The sequence below is a fragment of the Mytilus galloprovincialis genome, chromosome 12 (genome assembly GCF_965363235.1).
Source record: "Mytilus galloprovincialis chromosome 12, xbMytGall1.hap1.1, whole genome shotgun sequence".
NCBI lineage: Eukaryota > Metazoa > Mollusca > Bivalvia > Mytilida > Mytilidae > Mytilus > Mytilus galloprovincialis.
The window spans coordinates 44816212-44837159 of NC_134849.1; the positions used below are offsets into that span (position 1 = coordinate 44816212).

General features: G+C 32.0%; 1 protein-coding gene across 2 annotated transcripts in view; it reads right to left on the reverse strand.

The window, feature by feature from the left end:
• LOC143053907 (glutamate receptor ionotropic, kainate 4-like) overlaps positions 1-20948 on the reverse strand; it is a 40232-nt gene that overhangs the window by 3262 nt on the left and 16022 nt on the right. For both annotated transcript variants that reach the window (XM_076226701.1, XM_076226700.1), the window contains exons 5-12: positions 18005-18181; positions 15372-15500; positions 13986-14171; positions 13595-13683; positions 11766-11853; positions 10752-11055; positions 5421-5638; positions 3467-3732 (exon numbers count right to left, since the gene is read on the reverse strand). In XM_076226701.1, the coding sequence (XP_076082816.1) occupies positions 3467-3732; positions 5421-5638; positions 10752-11055; positions 11766-11853; positions 13595-13683; positions 13986-14171; positions 15372-15500; positions 18005-18181 (1457 nt within the window). The remainder of the gene's footprint in view (positions 1-3466; positions 3733-5420; positions 5639-10751; positions 11056-11765; positions 11854-13594; positions 13684-13985; positions 14172-15371; positions 15501-18004; positions 18182-20948) is intronic.

A 20948-nucleotide genomic window follows, 5' to 3' on the forward strand; every position in this document is an offset into this window, starting at 1 on the left:
AATATGACACACATTTTGTAAATAGATGGTCTAACGTCTCAACATGTTTATTACAATAGCTACATTTATATGTTTGCCTGTAAAATTTTCTCCTTGAGAGCCACGCCCCTGTTGGCAGTATCATATGTACAACTTTATAAATAACATTTTATATAAAATTGAGAATGGAAATGGGGAATGTGCCAAAGAGACAACAACCCGACTATTGAAAAAAAACAACAGCAGAAGGTCACCAACAGGTCTTCAATGTAGCGAGAAATTCCCGCACCCGGAGGCGTCCCTCAGCCGGCCCCTAAACAAATATATACCAGTTCAGTGATAATGAACGCCATACTAATTTCCAAATTGTACACAAGAAACTAAAATTAAAATAATACAAGACTAACAAAGGCCAGAGGCTCCTGACTTGGGACAGGCGCAAAAATGCGGCGGGGTTAAACATGTTTGTGAGATCTCAACCCTCCCCCTATACCTCTAGCCAATGTAGAAAAGTAAACGCATAACAATACGCACATTAAAATTCAGTTCAAGAGAAGTCCGAGTCTGATGTCAGAAGATGTAACCAAAGAAAATAATCAAAATGACAATAATACATAAATAATAACAGACTACTAGCAGTTAACTGACTCCAGATTTCAATTAAACTGACTGAAAGATTATGATTTCATCATATGAACATCAGGCACAATCCTTCCCGTTAGGGGTTTAGTATCATACCATCATAACAAATATGAGAAGAACATAACCCGTGTCATGCCAACAACTGGTTTTTGAATAAATGTGTTTAGTTCCGATGCAAAGACCCTATAAGTGAATCAATATTAACGCCAAAATATGCAATCTTTAATGACCTGACAACAGTATCGTAACTATATCCCTTCTTAATAAGTCTATTCAAAGGTTTTGTTAGTTTTTGAGGTGAATACTGACACCTTTGTGTTTTATAAAGAATATTTCCATAAAAAATTTGATGTGAAATACCTGAACGTATAAGAAGTCTGCATGTTGAGCTATATTTACGAATGATGTCCTTATACCAATGATAAAATTTAGTAAATGTTTTGACTAGTTTGTGATATCGAAAACCCTGGTGTAATAATTTTTCAGTAATACATAAATTTCTCTACAGCTTTGTAAGTTAATCCATATATGTTGGAAATTTACACATTTGGGTATAATATTTCAATCTTGTTTATATCATTGTTAAATTCTAACAGCTGTAAATAAACGTCCTTAAAACTTTTCTTATTAAGTATAATATTACTTTGATATTTAAGATTATGTATTTTAATCTTTCATATTGCCCTATAGTGACCACAGAATGTCTATACATATTTTCTGCTAATTTTGGAAGTATGGCTCTTGTAGTGATTCCTATGAAATAAATGCATAATGATGTCCATACAGATGAAATTCCAGTTCAAACTTGAGATATTCTGTATAAAAGTAAGGCTTCACATTTCATTTTAATGTCTGGAACTTGTTGTCCACGATCTTTATATTGTTTGGTAATTGTTGTTCTGTTTAACAGCTCAATGTTGTCCCAAAATAAAATCATTAATCACTTTATTTATTTTCTCTATATAAAATTCACAAGGTGTATATATTCTTGCAGTATACAAGAATTTACTAAGTATATAAGTGTTTCGAACTAAAACTTTATGTTTATATCGGAATTTTCTTTTTTTCTCCATTTGTCTATCTGTTGTATCAGTCCATAATATTTCTTTTTCCAGTTAATTTCAACTGCATCCCAAACCATATTCCAAGGACTTTCATTTCGTCTTTGAGTAGTTTGTTTATACTGCCAAAGTTTGTTTGTATTAGGATTTCCAATTTTTAAAATTTCGGTTTTGTTTTCATTAATTTTCGAGCCAGATACCAAACCAAATTGTTTAAATTCTTCGAGTAATTTTTCATAGTCTGTTAGATTCGTCGATATAATAGAACAATCATCTGCGTGTTGAAAAAGTTTTACATTTGTGTTATGATTAGGAATTTGTACTCCCTGTATATTATTGTTTCTGCGAACTTTACAGGCTAATGCTTCTATTATGACAGCATAGATACTCATACTTATTGGGCGTCCTTGTCTTATGTATCTTGCAATTTCAATCTTGTCACTAAGTGCTCCCTTTATGATAACTTTACTTGATATGTTAGTGTAAATAATTTCAATCCATCTTATAAAGTTTGACTGAAAATTCATCGCTCTTAACACTTGTATGATAAATTCATGCTCCACCCGATCAAAAGCCTTTTCCTGGTCAAATGAAATTAATATACCACTTATGCCTTCCAAGTCCATATACTCTAATATACTTTCTATAGATAACAGATTGTTTGATATTAATGTTTCTGGTCCTGCACCTGTTTTTTTATCTTATAATTTGTTTAATATTTTTGACAAGTTTTTCTTAAGAATTTGGTAAGAATTTTGTAATCAACACATAGTAGACTAATCGGTCGCCATTGTTTCATGTCTTTTCTATTACCCTTATTTTTATATATTAGTAGATCAGTCCTGTCTTCATTGTGTCCGTGAGTTCTCCGTTTAAATACACATTGTTCAAAACTTCCACCAGGTCTTACCCTTTTATGTTCCAGAATTTTAAGTAAAAAGACTTTCCTATTCCATCAACTCCTGGAGATTTGTTATTTTTGAATTCCTTTAATAATTTAAGACATTCATCTTGTGTTATAAAGGTATCAAAATTTGTTTTATCTTCTTCTGTTAATTTATTTAGATAAATGTCTTCTAAATAGTTTGTCTATCACTGTTTTGGGACTGATATAAATCGGAATAAAAATCAGTCACAACTTTAATCACCTCACTTTTAGATGTGCATGATTTTCATTTTTGTCTAATACACTTTCTACTTCTCGTTTATCTCCTCTTTTTCCTCTGCTTGTTTTAAGAAATCTATGTTATCTATATCTTCTTCTTAATAACCTTGTCTTGAACGTATTATTGTTCCCATTTTTCCCTTATTTTCTAATTTAATTTTAGTTTCACTTAAGTTATCAATGGTGACTTGGTCAAGCTGAATTTTATTTTCTTCATTCTCAAGTTGCATATATGATTCTGAAAGTTCTTTTCTTTCACGAGCTACTAATTGTTTTGAGAAACGTATTGTCAATTCTTTCATTTTTTTCTTTCCAATTTCCCACCAATCTAAAATATTATAGTTACTCTTCCTTTGTTTCTTATTTATCCAAAATGTATTTATGTATTCGGTATAAAGTTTTTTGTCCAATAAACTATCATTCATTTTCCAATAACCATTTCCCCATTTAGTTTTTTGAAGTTTCAAAGATATATACATGTATACGATCGTGTGGTATAGATACGATCTTGTGGATGCAGTTCCAGATCGAATAGCGACACACATATTGATATAGACTAAGAGTATGGGTATATGAATGCACCCGATTACTTTAAAAATGAACGTTCAGAATTACTCACCCGATTGAAAATATGTTGGTATATGGAGAATTGTTTGGCAGACCAATAGCGTACTGCAGGGGTAGAAATTCTTCGTTAACTCTTTTTAAATCACAATCGAAAGAAGCCTCTATTTCGAAATATGATTTTTCTGCTATATAGGCATAATTGCCTTCCCTGAGTTTTTGCATATGGACCTTGGGAATGGTACTTAAAACCCTAGGGTCCGTTTGATTTGTAGCTATCATTCCATTCCAAACTGCCTGCAGATATGGAACAGTTGCCTGCTATGAAATACAAATACAAAATACAATAAATTTATGAAACCTTGATTGAAATGTACATCCATCATATATTTAGCAACAGGTTTTTTTGTCACAAAACCTGGTTCAACCCAACATTTTGTTTTTAAAGTCCTGTACCAAGTTCACAAAATGGCAGTTATCATCTTATAGTTCGTTTTTGTGTGTGTTGCATTGTCGTTTGTCTTTTGTTGCACTTCAGTGTTTCTGTTGTTTCGTTTTTTCCCTCTTATAGTTGATTTGTTTAGCGTAGTTTTATTTTGTATTCGCGATTTGTTTACTTTCAATCGATTTATGACTATTGAACATGTACACACAGCGGCATACTTCTGTTTCCTTTATTTATACAATTTGAGCTCATACATACCGTAATGGCTGGAAACATGTCAAGGTAACAAATACACATATTACAGTCCCATAATATATTTTAGATTAGTGAACTAAAACAGAATAGTATATTTTATTTTGATGTTATTCAGTTAAAAATTATTCAAATTCTTTTATTTAGTTGAATATAATCATCATATATTCCCCATTGTAAATTATTGAGCAAAATATAACAACATTCATTATTGAAAATAAACTCATCATAGATACCAGGACTAAATTTAGAATATACCCCAGACGCGCGTTTCGTCTACAAAAGACTCATCAGTGACGCTCGAATAAAAAAAAGATAAAAAGGCCAAATAAAATACGAAGTTGAAGAGCATTGAGGACCAAAATTCCTAAACGTGTTGCCAAATACAGCCTGAGGTAGAAAAGCCTTAGTATTTCAAAAAATTCAAAAAATTGTAAACAGTAAATTTATAAATATAACCACATCATTGACAATTCATGTCAGCACAAATGTATTGTACTATGAATTACGATTTCCGATCTCCCTTTAACTCCGTTGTGTCCTTCTATTTGCCGACTGAGAGTAAGTTACGCATAGATTTTTTAATCGTGTATTTTGTAAAAATGTTGAAAACAAACTTGTAAATGCCTGTACAAAGTCAGGAATATGACAGTTGTTGTCCATTTGTTTGTTGTGTTTGAGCATTTGATTTTGCCATTTGATTAGGCACTTACAGTTTTGAATTTTCCTCGGAGTTCAGTATTTTTGTGATTTTACTTTTAACGTTTAAGGATTTTGTATATTCAATTTATAAGATGCAAGATAATGAATTATATTCTCAGTAATATTGTATGTTTCCATTCCCCAGAAGATGGATGGAATTGATAAAATAGACTTGATCTATGATTAAGATTTCTGTCATTGACAATTATAAGTCGAATATTGACTTTATATGGATTTAGCAATATTTTTAGGTCTTTTTTTAACATAAAGCTCTTCAACTGTTTCGGTTCTTATACATCTTTGGCTTTCCAATATTCAACTAATCGTTCCTGATGAAGGTATACAAAGAAAAGCGTGTCGGGTGCATGTAATTCATAAAGTGAGCTCCGTCATATAGTAACCGACCTTATGCAAACGAATATTAATACATATTTCAGGTAGAAAAAAGTAAATCTCCATGCAAAATTTGTTATTGTTTGAAAATTGAGTTGAAACGTATATATATATATATATATATACAAATATGATATGGTAGAATTCTATCCGATGCAGCTCAAGTGTTTCTATTTTTACATTTTACTGTAGAGAAACATAAATCGTAAATGCTTACCTCGAACCATGTTACCCAATAGGTACCACCAAGTACTCCCCATTCGTATTCGTCTTGTTTAGCCAATTCGCGTAGCGTGTCGAATGGCAATTCCTCCTTTGTAACAGTTAAATATGCAATTAGGTTACCACAGTAAGTTGCTGATAAAATAATACAGAACAGCCACCAACAGCAAATAATTGTTCTTCCTGTTTGTGATCTCGGTAGATTTGTTCCACCTTATTGAAAAAGACAGAAATAAGATATTATTTTTGTGATATGCTTGAAATATTAAAAAAAATAAATGTTCCAATATGATGATATAAAGATACTTATTCTTTTGTACATAAGAAAATGCCTTTACCAAGTCAGGAATATGACAGTTATCATCCATTCGTTTTGTTTGATGTGTTAGAGATTTGATTTTGTCATTTAATAAAAAATTTTCCTCGGAGTTCAGTCTTGTTGTGATTTTACTTTATACTTCGATAAAGGTAATGGAAACAAATAATGTATAATAGATGTGGAAATGTAGGTAGGTCAACCAGAGCAGAACATTTAGAGTGTAAACTATTGCAATGCATGCTATCGATTTACAGGGATACATATACTGATAATAATATACTAGGAGTACATGCCTGTCAAAGGTCTAAGCGCTATCATAAGTTGTATTGTTTAATCAAAATAAGATTAAAAAAAAAACCACAACATATATTTTCCAAACAAGTAACTACAAAATTTTATTCGACCAATTAAGTTTTGGAAACTAACCATTTACTATTTAAAAGGCATGATTAATCCATAGACACATATGGTTCACAATTCATTGCAGCACAAATATTGATCTGAATATTCAACCCAAAATTAAACCTTCCCTTTTAAATATTTCAACATCGATTTTTTTTTATAACTTTTTCTGTTGACTACCTCATGTCGTGAGTTTCAAGTGTGTGTGTGTGTGTGTGTATAATATCCAATTAGACGTCAATTCTTGATTTAACAAGATTTTGAAAATGTCCAGACTCCTTTTACTCAGCATCGATTTAAACAATTAAGCCTTTCTCAACTTTCATGTCCTTGAATTTAAAAAAAACACATAAAAACACAAATGCACACAAAGAAGAAGAACTAGAGGCTCACCTTGGTATATGTGAATATTAAAAAAAAAAAGAAACAGATGGATTCATGACAAAATTGTGTTTTGGTGATGGTGATGTGTTTGTACATCTTACTTTACTGAACATTCTTGCTGCTTAAAATTATCTCTATCTATAATGAACTTGGCCCAAAGAAAATTGTTAAAAATTGACTATAAAGGACATTAACTCCTAAGGGGGTCAATTGACCATTTCAGTCATGTTGACTTATTTGTAAATCTTACATGGATGAACATTATTGCTTTTTACAGGTTATCTCTATCTATAATAGTATTCAAGATAATAACCAAAAACAGCAAAATTTCCTTAAAATTACCAATTTAGGGGCAGCAACCCAACAACGGGTAGTCTGATTCATCTGAAAATTTATGGCCAGATAGATCTTGACCTAATAAACAATTTTACCCTTCTTCAGATTTGTTCTAAATGCTTTGGTCTTTGAGTTATAAGTCAAAAAATGCATTTTCCCCCTATGTTCTATTGTTAGCTGTGTCGGCCATCTTGGTTAAATGGTCGGGTCATCGGACACATTTTTCAAACTAGATACCCCAATGATGATTGTAGACAAGTTTGGATTAATTTGGCCCAGTAGTTTCAGAGGAGAAGACCATTTCGGTCATGTTGACTTATTTATAAATCTTACTTTGCTGAACATTTTTGCTGTTTACAGTTTATCTCTATCTATAATAATATTCAAGATTATAACCAAAAACAGTAAAATTTCCATAAAATTACCAATTCAGGGGCAGCAACCCAACAACGGGTTGTCTGATTCATCTGACAATTTCAGGGCAGATAGATTTTGACCTGATGAACGATTTAACCTCCGTTAGATTTGCTCTAAATGTTTTGGTTTTTGAGTTATATAAGCCAAAAACTGCATTTTACCCCTATGTTCTATTTTTAGCCATGGCGGCCATCTTGGTTGGTTGGCCAGGTCATCGGACACATTTTTTAAACTAGATACCCCAATGATGATTGTGGACAAGTTTGGATTAATTTGGCCCAGTAGTTTCAGAGGAGCAGATTTTTGTAAAAGATTACTAACATTTACGAAAAATGGTTCAAAATTGACTATAAAGGGCAATAACTCCTTTAGGCCAGGTGAGCTAAAAAACAAGAATGTGTCCCCACTACACGGATGCCCTACTCGCACAATCATTTTCCATGTTCAATGGACCTTAAAATTGGGTAAAAAATCTAATTTGGTATTAAAATTAGAAAGATCGTACCATAGGGAATTCAAGTTGATTAGACCTCAGCTTCATCAAAAACTACCTTGACCAAAAAGTTTAACCTCAAGCGGGACAGACGAACGGACGAGCAGACGAACGAACGGACGTACGGACGCACAGACCAGCAAACTTAATGCCCCTCTTCTATCGTAGGTGGGGCATAATACTTTTTTCTAAAGGTTTAATACACCTAAAACTCGATGTGTTGGTACTAACTATTAACATCCCAAAAACTCAAACAAAATAAAAAAAGGTTAGATATTAATTTAGCAAGTTATAATAGTGTCACAATGATATGCAGTTCATATAGGCAACAATACATGTACATGTTCATTCGATATTTAAATCTTCTTATATTATCAACATACACATGTTCTTACATTATCAACATGCACATGGTGTGCACTTATCTAAAAAATGTTAATATAATGTTATTGTTACTGTTATAAAATGTTACTATTAATAGTATTTATACAAACTTGTTGTATATAGTCAGTCTGTATAATTGTCTCATATTGTAATTTTCTTGTAGTCCCTTATCTTTTCTGAAATCTCGTAGGTGTAAATATTTCCTGTAGTTTAAGAAGGTGGTTGTTTATTATTTTGTTATTGTCCAGTGGTATGCAAAAAACTTCTGTTATAAATGTATAGTGTCAGTGAACAAAACATTGTAGGTCACCAATGGCAGGCGTACTAAATATTTTGAGTTACATTCATTTACCTATCCCAAAGAGCAAAGTTTCATAATGTAAGTCTTCCATTGATGAAAAGAAAGGTTTAACGATCACATGCATCAACCTGTATTTTTACAGCTATAATTTAGGTAAATTATTTTCTGTGTGTTTTAAGGAGAAGTCTGAAGTTCAATAATTAGTTCATGTTAACTCTCCTGATAGAGCAAATCTCAATTAAAGTCAAGACAGCAACCCACGTATTTGAGCATTGTACACCAATTACCAGCTCCAAACACAAATAAACCAAATTTTACATAAGGGATATCTGTGTGTTAACCAAAACGTAATCCTTGCAAGTCACACTGGCTTAAAGCAGGAAGATATGTTACATATAATTTAATTATAAACAATCAAATCAGTTTTGGCCCTTGAGAAACACTCATCATACAAAATAAAATTTTGAGTTCCTGCCTGAGCAAGTCAGCTTGCAACCTTCAGTGTGAGGAAGAACCTACCTGCCCGAAAATGCACCAGCCAGGAAGTGGAGTGTCTCCACAGAGAGGATGAGAATAGACATCTAATCTGCAGCCGAGTTGAGCAAGTTATGCATCAGGGGATAGGCCATGTGGTAGTAGAGTAGCAGGGGTCTATCAAACTAGAGCTTGAATAATTTAGATCAAATTTGTCCCTGCAGTGCTTGGAGATGAATGAAATGTTAGAAATGACCAGTGATAAAATTCCATCAAGGTCCGAAAACTCAGATGGAACAATTGCATTCCTCCAGCTGTCATATGTTCCAGATTTGCCTTGATCAATTCTGATATATTGTAACGAAATAAGATGCTAGCAGGTTTTCACAAAGTCTACTATTTACACAACTGGGTCGATGCCACTGCTGGTGGACGTTTCATCCTCGAGGGTATCACCAGCCCAGTAGTCAACACGTTATTGTTGACATGAATATCCTGTTACAAAATTTTTAATTTTAAGGAAAACAAAAGATTTTCTTATCCCAGAAATAGATTACACCAGTCGTATTTGGCATAACCTTTTTGGAATATTTGGTCCTCACTGCTCTTCAACTTTGTACTTGTTTGTCTTTATAGCTATCTTGATCTGAGCGTCACTGATGAGTCTAAAAAGTTATCAAAGGTACCAGGATTATAATTTAGTACGCCAGACGCGCATTTCGTCTACTTCAGACTCATCAGTGACGCTCATATCAAAATATTTATAAAGCCAAACAAGTACAAAGTTGAAGAGCATTAAGGATCCAAAATTCCAAAAAGTTCTGTCAAATACGGCTAGGGTAATCTATGCCCGGGATAAGAAAATCCTTAGTTTTTTCGAAAAATTCAAAGTTTTGTAAACAGGAAATTTATAAAAATGACCACAATTTTATATTCATGTCAATACCGAAGTGTTGACTACTGGACTGGTGATACGCTCGAGGACGAAACGTCCACCAGCAGTGGCATCGACCCAGTGGTGTAAAAAGTTATAAAAGGTACCAGGATTATAATTTAGTACGCCAGACGCGAGTTTCGTCTACACAAGACTCATCAGTGACGCTCATATCAAAATATTTATAAAGCCAAATAAGTACAAAGTTGAAGAGCATTGAGGATCCAAAATTCCAAAAAATTGTGCCAAATACGGCTAAGGTAATCTATGCCTGGGATAAAAAATCCTTAGTTTTTAAAAAAAATTCAAAGTTTTGAAAACAGGAAATTTATAAAAATGACCACATTATTGAGATTCACGTCAACACCGAAGTGTTGACTACTGGGCTGGTGATACCCTCGGGGACGAGTCTTATGTAGACTAAACGCGCGTCTGGCATACTAAATTATAATCCTTGTACCTTTGATAACTTTTAACACCACTGGGTCGATGCCACTGCGGGTGGACGTTTCGTTTTCGAAAAACTAAGGATTTTCTTATCCCAGGCATAGATTACCTTAGCCGTATTTGGCACAACTTATTGGAATTTTGGATCCTCAATGCTCTTCAACTTTGTACTTGTTTGGCTTTATAAATATTTTGATATGAGCGTCACTGATGAGTCTTACGTAGACGAAACGCGCGTCTGGCGTACTAAATTATAATCCTGGTACCTTTAATAACTTTTTACACCACTGGGTCGATGCCACTGCTGGTGGACGTTTCGTCCCCGAGGGTAATGTAGACGAAACGCGCGTCTGGCGTACTAAATTATAATCCTGGTACCTTTGATAACTACTTCTTCTCTAAAATAGTAAACACTCACATTGATATTATACTAACCTTGCAAGAAAACGCAGCCGTATAAATACCAACTAAAATTATACAATGCTTCTATCTTCGTATGCTGAGTATAAAATGGATTAAACTTTTCTGCAAAGAATAACACAACCGAAATAATTGGAATCAGAGATCCTGTCAATATAATCACTTCCCAGCGAAGAGGTTCAATTAAACGAAGCCATTTTGTCTCGTCTGGCTTTTTGAGCATTATAACAGTTTGATCGAAGAAAAATCCTAGGGTAAAATCCATTACCCTTTCTCTATTTGCCATAACTGAGAGAGGTGCAAATGTCATGTCAGTGTCCTGAAATAAAAAAAAAAAACATAATAAGGGGCTACAAAACACCTAATGGAACTAGCTCTTTGAAAAGAGGTCAACGTTTGAATCTCAAAATAAAAAAATTAAAAAAATTGCAAGTTTCGCAATAAACAACAATAGTGCGTGTTATACTACTATATATCCCATTGAAGTTATTACTGTAAATTGTGCGGTTGAAATTTCTTGAAATGTTTATAATTGTGGTCAGTGTAAATATTTTTTAAATACACGAGCAAGTCTATTTTAGTCAAAATGTACTAAATAATCCTCTTCATGCCTGTTGGCATATAAGGTGAAGTCAAAATGTACTAAACCCCCTAAATTGTCCACAAGTTTTCCTGGATACTTAAGTCATCAAATTTATAGATTTTTGTAATGCTTAGCTACTGAATTATTTGACAGAATTTAATACATGTTAATATTCGTGTAGAGAGTTTTTGTACTTCGTGTTGAAGGCCTACTTTAAGATAAGAAAAAGCAACTCAAGTGAAGTTCCATGATTTTATGTTTTGTAAAGTACGTGTAACATTTTTTGTCATGACTTAATATGCCACATCTATTCAGTTTCATAGTGTATCTCATTTTCTTTATAATCGTGCATTGTTTTAATGAAATAACTCTCTTTTTCTATTCATCATTTTAGGAGTTAAGGCAAAACTATGGAAATGATATATACAAATATGTGTATATGTTACCCTTCTCTGAAGCTCTCCAACAAGTCCAGTCCATGAACCATTTAATATTCGTCCCCATTCTCCATCGTAACCTTTCCTTAATTTATACCTATTTTATGTAAATATAAGATAAAGAACTTTTTACGTTGCGCTTATTTGAAAAGTATAATAAAAAACAAACAACATCACAACAAAACTTAAAAGCCTGTAGAGTTAACATAGTTACTAAATCAGATTAAAAACGATGACAAAATTACCGAACTCTAAGGTAAATTCAAAAACAGGAGGTAATATGAAGACTGAAAAAAATCAAGCGATATCAATCAGCGAGCCAAATGAAAATCAACAGTCATAAATCTGCTAAATATTATGCAGCATCTGTGTTTAATCCTTTTTTATCGGAGAAGGGTCGTGTTGTATAATTTTTTTTTACCTATTATGTCTGTTTGTTTTGTTCACGCATCGTTGTCAATATAATGGAATTGATGCGACTGTCATACAAGTGAGAGGTCTAGCTTGCTTTAAAACCAGGTTCAATCCACCATTTTCTACATAAGAAAATGCCTGTACGAAGTCAGGAATATGACAGTTGTTATCCATCCGTTTGGTGTGTTTGAGCTTTTGATTTAGCCATTTGATAAGGGACTTTCCGTATGAAGTTTCCGCAGTTCAGTATTTTTATGATTTACATCTTCTGTCTAACGTCTAGTGGTCTTAATTGTCTTCATCGTTTACCTTTGACCTCTAAAAGTCGCATATTTTCAACACATCCATTTGATTTTTAAGTGCAAATACTGTTATCAACTAATAATTATTCCACGAGTTATAAGCTAAACTGTTACTGTGGATTCGTTATTATTGGTTGAATACCAATTTTCGTGGGTTTCGTGTGTACAAATGAACGTCAATTATAAATGTTCACGAATGACAAATGTTCTAAAGGATTTTTATGTCGAGGTTTACCCAATCCAACAAACTTGGATACCCACGAATATTAATGAATACACAGCACTTGAATAATGCCTGTTAAAAAGGAGGCAAAGATAACAAGGGTGAAAAAAAACGTTAGAAAAATAAGACAAAACCTTGTCCAAAATAAGCAAGGACAGAGACCAGAACAATACAGCCTGCTAAACCGTATGGGTTTTTCCCTCATTATTGAAAGCCATACGATTGCCTTAAATTGCTTACGTCCATCTCCTTTGAACATTGGTGGATACTTGTCTCGTTGGCATTCAACCCAAATCTCTAATGGTAAAAGTAAATTTTCTAAATCAACATGACAAATGTTTTGAAACTGAAGACCATTGATGATTGGAGGACTCTCTCAAAATAATAAACGTGCAAAGGTTATCAGGTGGCAAATTTGAATTCATAGCCGGCATAAAGTTAGCATTGAAACCCTGTGAAAATTACATTAAAAAAACTTACCGGCCAGTTTAATCTAAACCAGAAAAGTTTTATGAAATATAAGTTATTTTTTTATAGTATTTGCTCAAACATGTCAAACCAAGAAAATGACTGCAAAACACAACTTTCATTTTCATTGACGAATTCTAAAAAAAATCGTCTCCTATAATAGCGAACTGCCCCTGTAGAACCTTATGGCCATTTTAACAATACCAGCACATGCCAACATTGGTTAATGCTTAAAGTCGTTGTTCAGAACTTAGACAATGACAAAATTATGTGGCAACGTCCCTTGTTAATTATTCTGAAGCTAAAATATATCAAGAATTTATTATCTATCGCTATTTTTAAGCATTTCTTTTGTATTATGATCAAATCCTTCGAATAAGCCACAACAGATTCATTTGCTGCAGAGGTATATTTAAATTATGAATACTTACGTAAAATTAAGGTTCCTGCTCATTTCTATAAGGAAATCGATACACAACCCATTCCAGGTTTCATTATCTAGATATTCAAATGGCCTGTACTGGAACGAAATAAGAGTATATAAAGTATATTAATTGCATTCGGAATAAAATATTGCTTTGCTTACAAGAATCTTACAATGTCCAATTAGCTTTCTTTTTTTCGGAAACTTGTTTCGGGATACTCTTGGTTTGTCGTCGTTCACAACATAAGCATGTTTAAAAATGTGGAAGTAAAAACTACTTTATTTGACGTAATATTACCGATAAAAAAAAAAGTAAATTGGAACGTGCAACATTCCAGCAGCACCTTTATACGGGGTATATATCAAAATCAGGGCATACGAACTATATTGTTATATACCTCAAGTGTTGATACGATGAATAATTTGCCATTAAATCCATAATTGACATTTGGATAGACTTCTGATTGTAGTTTTGTGTCACCTGAAAGGTGCAGGTGCCCAATGGTATTCCACTGACGTCCACCTTTCCGGAACATTAAAGTCATCAGAGGAAATTTCATGTACTTTGTGGATGTTTTCTTTGTCTAAAATGAGATATACATATTTTAAAACACTACCAAAATGTCAATATCTGAATGCATATCAGTAGAATATGCAAATGCAAATATCTAGTAACAGACATTCATGGCATTATTTACGTACTAAATTATAATCCTGGTACTTTTGACAACATAGCGGTAACTCAAATGACGAACGAAAATCTACAATGTTAATTATCACTGGTACTTATATCAGAATTCATAAACATGTTCGTATTAATGTTAATGGTCACAAATCGATATATACTCAAATGATGGAACAACAAAAAAAAAAATAAAATCATGGTTTATTAACCATAGTAATACACTTACTTGACCCAACTAAAGCGTTTTTTTTCTCATTTCTGATAAACGTCAGTCGCAGGGTAAGGCCTTTGACAGCTTATATTTCATTGATACCAAGACGGACATAATGTACAATTTGTATATATTGTCAGAAAAATTCGGAGAAAATCGTAGCTTGACGAGATTTATATCTGTTAGAGAGAACAAATACATTATACATTACCCCACAATGTATGTAAATTGTATTAATTCAATTGTGGAATGTAACATTTCAGCTTTATTGCTCAGTTTTACAACTTCGTTGTATGATAATAGACAAAACTATCAAAGTTTAACGGTGCGTCATTGAGTTGAAACCTTAGTTGCCTATTAGTTTATTAATCTTCAAACGAACAAAGATTTGTTATAAATCTTGACAATGTTCTAAATAGGACACAGTAGAAAACCGCTTATACAAGGAACATCTCGATCTTCAAGTATTTTATGAATAGTGGTTGAAAACATAGATGCCTTAGTCATGCCTAATACAAAACAATAAATTCACATGCATTAAATAAAGGATATAAGTAAAATGAGTTCAAGAATGTATATATTTTTGCTGTTACAAAATGTTAGAATTTATTATAAATTAAGGAATGAATCTCCCTCATGCAAAGCTCTGATTCCTTTCACGGATTTAGCTATCCTTTTTGGACCTTTTGGATTATAGCTCTTCATCTTTTATATAAGCTTTGGATTTTAAATATTTTGGCCACGAGCATCACTGAAGAGACATGTATTGTCGAAATGCGCATCTGGTGCAGGAAAATTAGTACCGTTAATGTTATTCCATACGCTTGTACGTGAATACAAAAGTCAATATTCAGTAAAAAGAAACAAAAGAAACAAAATAACAATTACCTGAAGTATAACTTCTCTCATTTTATTATGCAACTGGATAATTGATGTTTCATTTAAACAACATGTCTTCATGTCTTCTTCCGTCAGTATATCAATTGTGAATATATTTTCCAGAACATATTGAAGTGTCTACAATTGATAAATAAATGGTTATAATGAAAATACATTAAAGCTAAATTTAATGTTGGATTACAATAAGCGTTCAAGGAATTAGTAAATCTGACAGAGTCTAAGGGGATATTTATCACTTTGACTAAAATTAAATTGGCTCATTTAATTTTCGGAACATTTGAAAAAGTATGAACCTTGATCTGTCCACAAAAAAAAAGAAAAATGTCGCTAATTAAAGATGTCCATTGTTATTTTGAAGGTTACATGTTGTAATTTACTATAATATATTATTTATTTATGAGTTTCTCTGTGCTAAGTATTCTTGTGTTGGTTGGTAAGGAATTAACGTCACGTAATGTTATCATTTTAACGAAATGTTTTAACATTGTCATATAAGCGGGAGGGTTTGCTAGCCATAAACCAGGTGAATTTTTTCTTCAGAATGTCCTGTTACCTAGTCAGGAATATGACAGTTGTTATCTTATGGTACGTTTCTATGTCCGTTTTCGTTTTTTTGGCAGTTGAGTATTTCTGTTGTTCCATTGTTTTCCTCTTATAGTTGATGTGTTTTTCGCAGTTTTAATTTGTAACCCGTAATTGATTACTCTAAATCGAGTCGAGACCCTTTAACAGTGGTGCCTTTATATATAGCAGTTTGACAAACACTATTTTGAATTGTGGTTAAATAAAGCATTAATCATAAACTATAAAATTATTTCCACCTTAAAATGTTAATATGACGAAAAGTCCATTGCCGAGTCTCTAAACATTGGACAGACACATCAAAACTTGACAGGATAGAAAATGTTAACCCGTCCAGAGGACCTGTGTTCATTTGAAGTCTATTCTTTATTTGATTTTTTGCTACTTTTCCCCTTGAATTTTCATTATATTGAGCGGTTTAAAATTGTGGTTCAGAACATACATTATATATATAAAGTGCATTTGTATCTATTGTTTAAATTTTAATTTGTTCCAAAAATGAATATCCTCTTCAAACATAGAACAATAATACTGATTATTTATTTTGTAAATGTGTCTTGTATTCATTTGACTTTGATCAATTTCATTCTTATCTGCTTAATAAATAACCAAATGTAACTTATTTGCGGATTTTATCAAAGTAAATCAAATATAACTTTGTATTTTCGTATAGCTCATTTAAAGAAAAAGTTCTGTGTATATTTCTGAAATGTTTGTTCGCCACTATAATAACTTTTAATGAAACAAAGAACTTTACTATCCCCACATGTAACTTATAATGAAATAGTATTGGTGTTTTTAATATTTCTTCTCTAAAATAAAAGTTTAGCAAATAACGATCGCGTGATATCAAACTTTACCTTTCAATAAGACATTATTTACATGTTGAAACAGATTTATATTTAATGGTAATGGTATGAAATACAAACAATAAAACTGACAACAAATATTTGTGTAAAAGAACCAGCAGTGATGCTCACATAAAAAAAATTATGTAGGCCAAATAAAGTATGAAGTTTGAAAGCATTAAGGACGTGAGTGTTTAATTATAAGAAATAATTCATTGCAGTCGTAGATTTGTTGTCATTTAACCATAGGTTGGCCATTTATATTGGATTATTATACCCTGAGTGTTAGCAAAAAATCACGAAAAATAAATTGAAATGAACTGATTTGTTTATTATGCTTTAGAATAGAGATAACTATATTGTATCTGTATATTGGCCTGTGTAAACTGTGAGTTTTGAATATCTGGTAGTATACTATAAATATAATTGAGTTTGGCGTAATGCGGAACAACCATTTTTGTGTATTTATACGCTTGCGCTTAAAGTAGATATACTGTGTTAAAACTGGTTGACGACAATAGGTCGTCATATTATTATTGATTTTTAATCCAAAATGACAGTATGATTAATTGTCTCTAGACATTCAATTCATATTCAAAATAGAAATAATCTGATTTACATTGAAGTTATATATTTTCATTTTGTATTTTTGTTTGTTCACAACAATCAACATCAACATCTATTTAACTGATTCGATGCATTTCGAATCCCTTGAGTTTATGGTAATAAAACAATTTCAGCTTTCATAATAATGATGCCGTAGGTTAACATCGCCTATCACAATAGCATGAATAGGTCGAGTATTGAACTGAATTTATTCCAAAAAACTATATATTTTAAAAGGAACTAAAAAAATATTGGAAAATAATAATAATACAACAGTTTAGCAATAAAGCTTACTACATCGACACATTGTTGAAATATTAACAGCACGATGGGTGCAAATACGGGAGCAGGAACTGCTTACTTTTTCGAAGTGTACATGTTCATCGATTCGATTGGGTTAGTTATTGTCAATATTTGCTTTTCTATGTATTGATGGTCGTATAACTTTCGTCTATTCGATTTTTTTACCTTTGATCGCTGTGTTTTGTGTTCCTTATCGACAAATGGTTTCGAATTCCCGCTCGTTTTTACCTGCGCTTTAAAATGTAATTGATTGATACATTGAAAAAAAAACTTTGAACTTACCAAATTTTCAGGAATATCAAGCGCCATTGTGTTATGCGGAAGATTTACTATGGCAACGTTGTTTAAATTTGATAACAATACATCATTAAGAGGTTGATTATCAATATGAAACAAAAGCCAACGTGAATTATAATGCATAGCTGTTTCTCTGATACGCTTGTCATCAAATGTGTTTGCCTGAAATTAAAAAGAAACATAAAAGAAAAGTTTGATACAATAAATATTTAGATTAAGGAAGCAGTACTGTACCGATCGATGGTCAAATCGATGCAACAAACATAAACTGCAGGAAGGATAATCGGTCCGTGTAACACTTATCAATTCAAACTTTTAAAAAGTTTTGAAATTTTAGATTTTTGAAATTTTGATCAAAGTTTTAAAATATCAAAATTTTAACCAAATAATAAAAATGTTAAAATTCTAAATATAGTTTTTAAATTTGATAGTTTAGAAATTTGATCAAACTTTTAAATTACAAAACTGAACGTGCAATTTTGATTATTTAATTTTTTGAAAGTTTGATTTTTAAATTTTTGATTAGAATATCAAAAATAGAAAAAGGCGAAAAGAGGGGGAACATGTAAACACGGCTCTGATTATAATCATTCTTAGTTAGGAATAAATAACACGAAATATATCAAATCATTTTTAATTACAAAAAAAAAAAAAAAAAAAAATTAAAAGAAGAGAAGTCGTTTTTTTTTATTTTAACATATTAAACATCACATTGGATAACAGTTATGTACTGAAATTTTAAGATTGTGCATCTATTAAAAAAATATTCAAACCTATTTAAACCGGTATCAAAAAGGCCAGAGGCTCCTGGATTGGGACAGGCGCAGGCCCAAATGCGACAGGGTTAAACATGTTACGTCAGATCACAACCCTCTCCCTCTACCTCTAGCGAATGCAGAATAAACTAACACAAAGCAATGCACCCAGTAAAACGCACTTTAAAAGAAATCCAAGTCCTATGTCAGAATAGGAAACAAACGAAACTAATCAAAATGACAATGATAATAAATTAACAAAGGACTACTATATATAAAGCTAACAGTTACTGACATATGCCAGTTCCAGACCTCAATTAAACTAATTGAAAGATTATGTCTTCATAATATGAATAACAAGCACAATCCCTCCCTGTTGCATTTATTGTTATCATTCATGAAATATTTGTCACTGGCAACCAAAAATCGATTATTCAAAATAGGTTCTTTACATACAAATTTCAAAGAAACTAATGACGCAGCTCGCTCGGGCAAAGTAGCCCTTAAAGATGGATTTGATGGTGGTATGGATGCTAATGAGACAACTCGACATCCATGTAACAATTAATATAAGTAAACCATTATAGGTTAAGAAAAGGCCTTCAACACGGAGCCTTGGCTCACACCGAACAGCAAGTTATAAAGGGTATCAAAAATTTCTAGTGTAAAACCATTCAATAGGGAAAACCAACGGTCTGATCTTTATCAAAACGAGAAACGAGAAACACGTATGAACTACATCAACAGACGACAACCACTGTACATCACATTAACTTCACTTTGGCGAAAACACCTCTTCAATTGCTTCGGTTTTTATATTTACTTCAATTTCAAATATTCAGTTTTTAGCGTTCTGTAGGTTAATGCGTTTTACAATGTAATGGTTTTTCGAGAGCAACATTGGTGTATGGCCAAAAATGGACTGAAAGTCCATCATTTAGCTGACATCGTGGCACTCTCTTCACACGCCCCATTCTGATTGGACGTACTGTGTTCTTTTACTTTGCTCAAAGATTATGCTACGTATATGATAAATGCATATACTTTTCACAAGCATCAGTCCAAAAGTTGTCTAAGGGAGCAACCATTTAACTTCAGAAGTGGGGATATGGTTGTTTTATTTTGAAGTGAAAAAAAGCGCTTACAATGTTTTCATCAATATTGATAACATTATTTGGTTCAAAATTTAACACTATAAGGTATTGGGGAAAACTGAATTCAGAATATTTGTTTTGTCCTCTGCTTGCACAGATTTTTTTTCTTCATCAAACTTGGGTTCAGAATATTTTTATGTACCCTTATTGAAGCCACTCGTGGAAGTATCCAAGTAAAATAAAAAAAATTGTCACCTTGGTGACAATATTTATATATCAGATTCTCCAAAAGATAACTATTGACCGCTGATATAAATTATGGAAAATAATTTATAATTTTCAAAATGCGGACACCTGAAAATGAAAAGATAGGTGCATAATGTACAGCGGCGACTGTTACGTAAATATGAAGGCTGAAAATAATGTTTATGGTATACGTAATAGAATGAATATGTTCAACAAAACCAGAACGATAAGTTGGATGTTAACGTTTCTTTTTTTTGTTTGCATTTTTAATTTAATTTGCCTTTATTGGCTTTTTTTTAAGGAGGCTCGCGTGTATAAGATTTTCTGAAAAAAAAATGATTATTAATTTTTCATGACAAATTTTATTTATTACCTTTAGTAGTTGTTACTTTATCATCTGGTACAAAAATCGTTCCAAAAAATCAATTCGTGTAGGCCCCAGGTGACTTTTAAAGTGTAGATATCATTGAAAAAGCTCCAAATTATCTTCCCTTTTAAAACAAAATGTCATTTTTTGGCATTAAAATTGAAATATCTTTTTTTAACTCATCGGTGACCTATATTTTTTATTGTTGTTTTCGAATAAGCTGTACATAAACTAAATAATTTTAAAATTTAAGTGATTTCTGTAATTTAGTTCTTTTTTTATTTCTATATTACCGCTTTTTCTCCTATTAGTCCAACAGAAAAAAAGGACATTAACAAAAACGTATGCTTCTTTCGAAGGTAGATTGTGAGATTAAATGAGCGGTGACCCCATTTTTTTCATTTTTCTCCTAAGTATAAGATAAAGTTCATTTATAGAAAAATATAGAGAAATCCTATATTAAATGA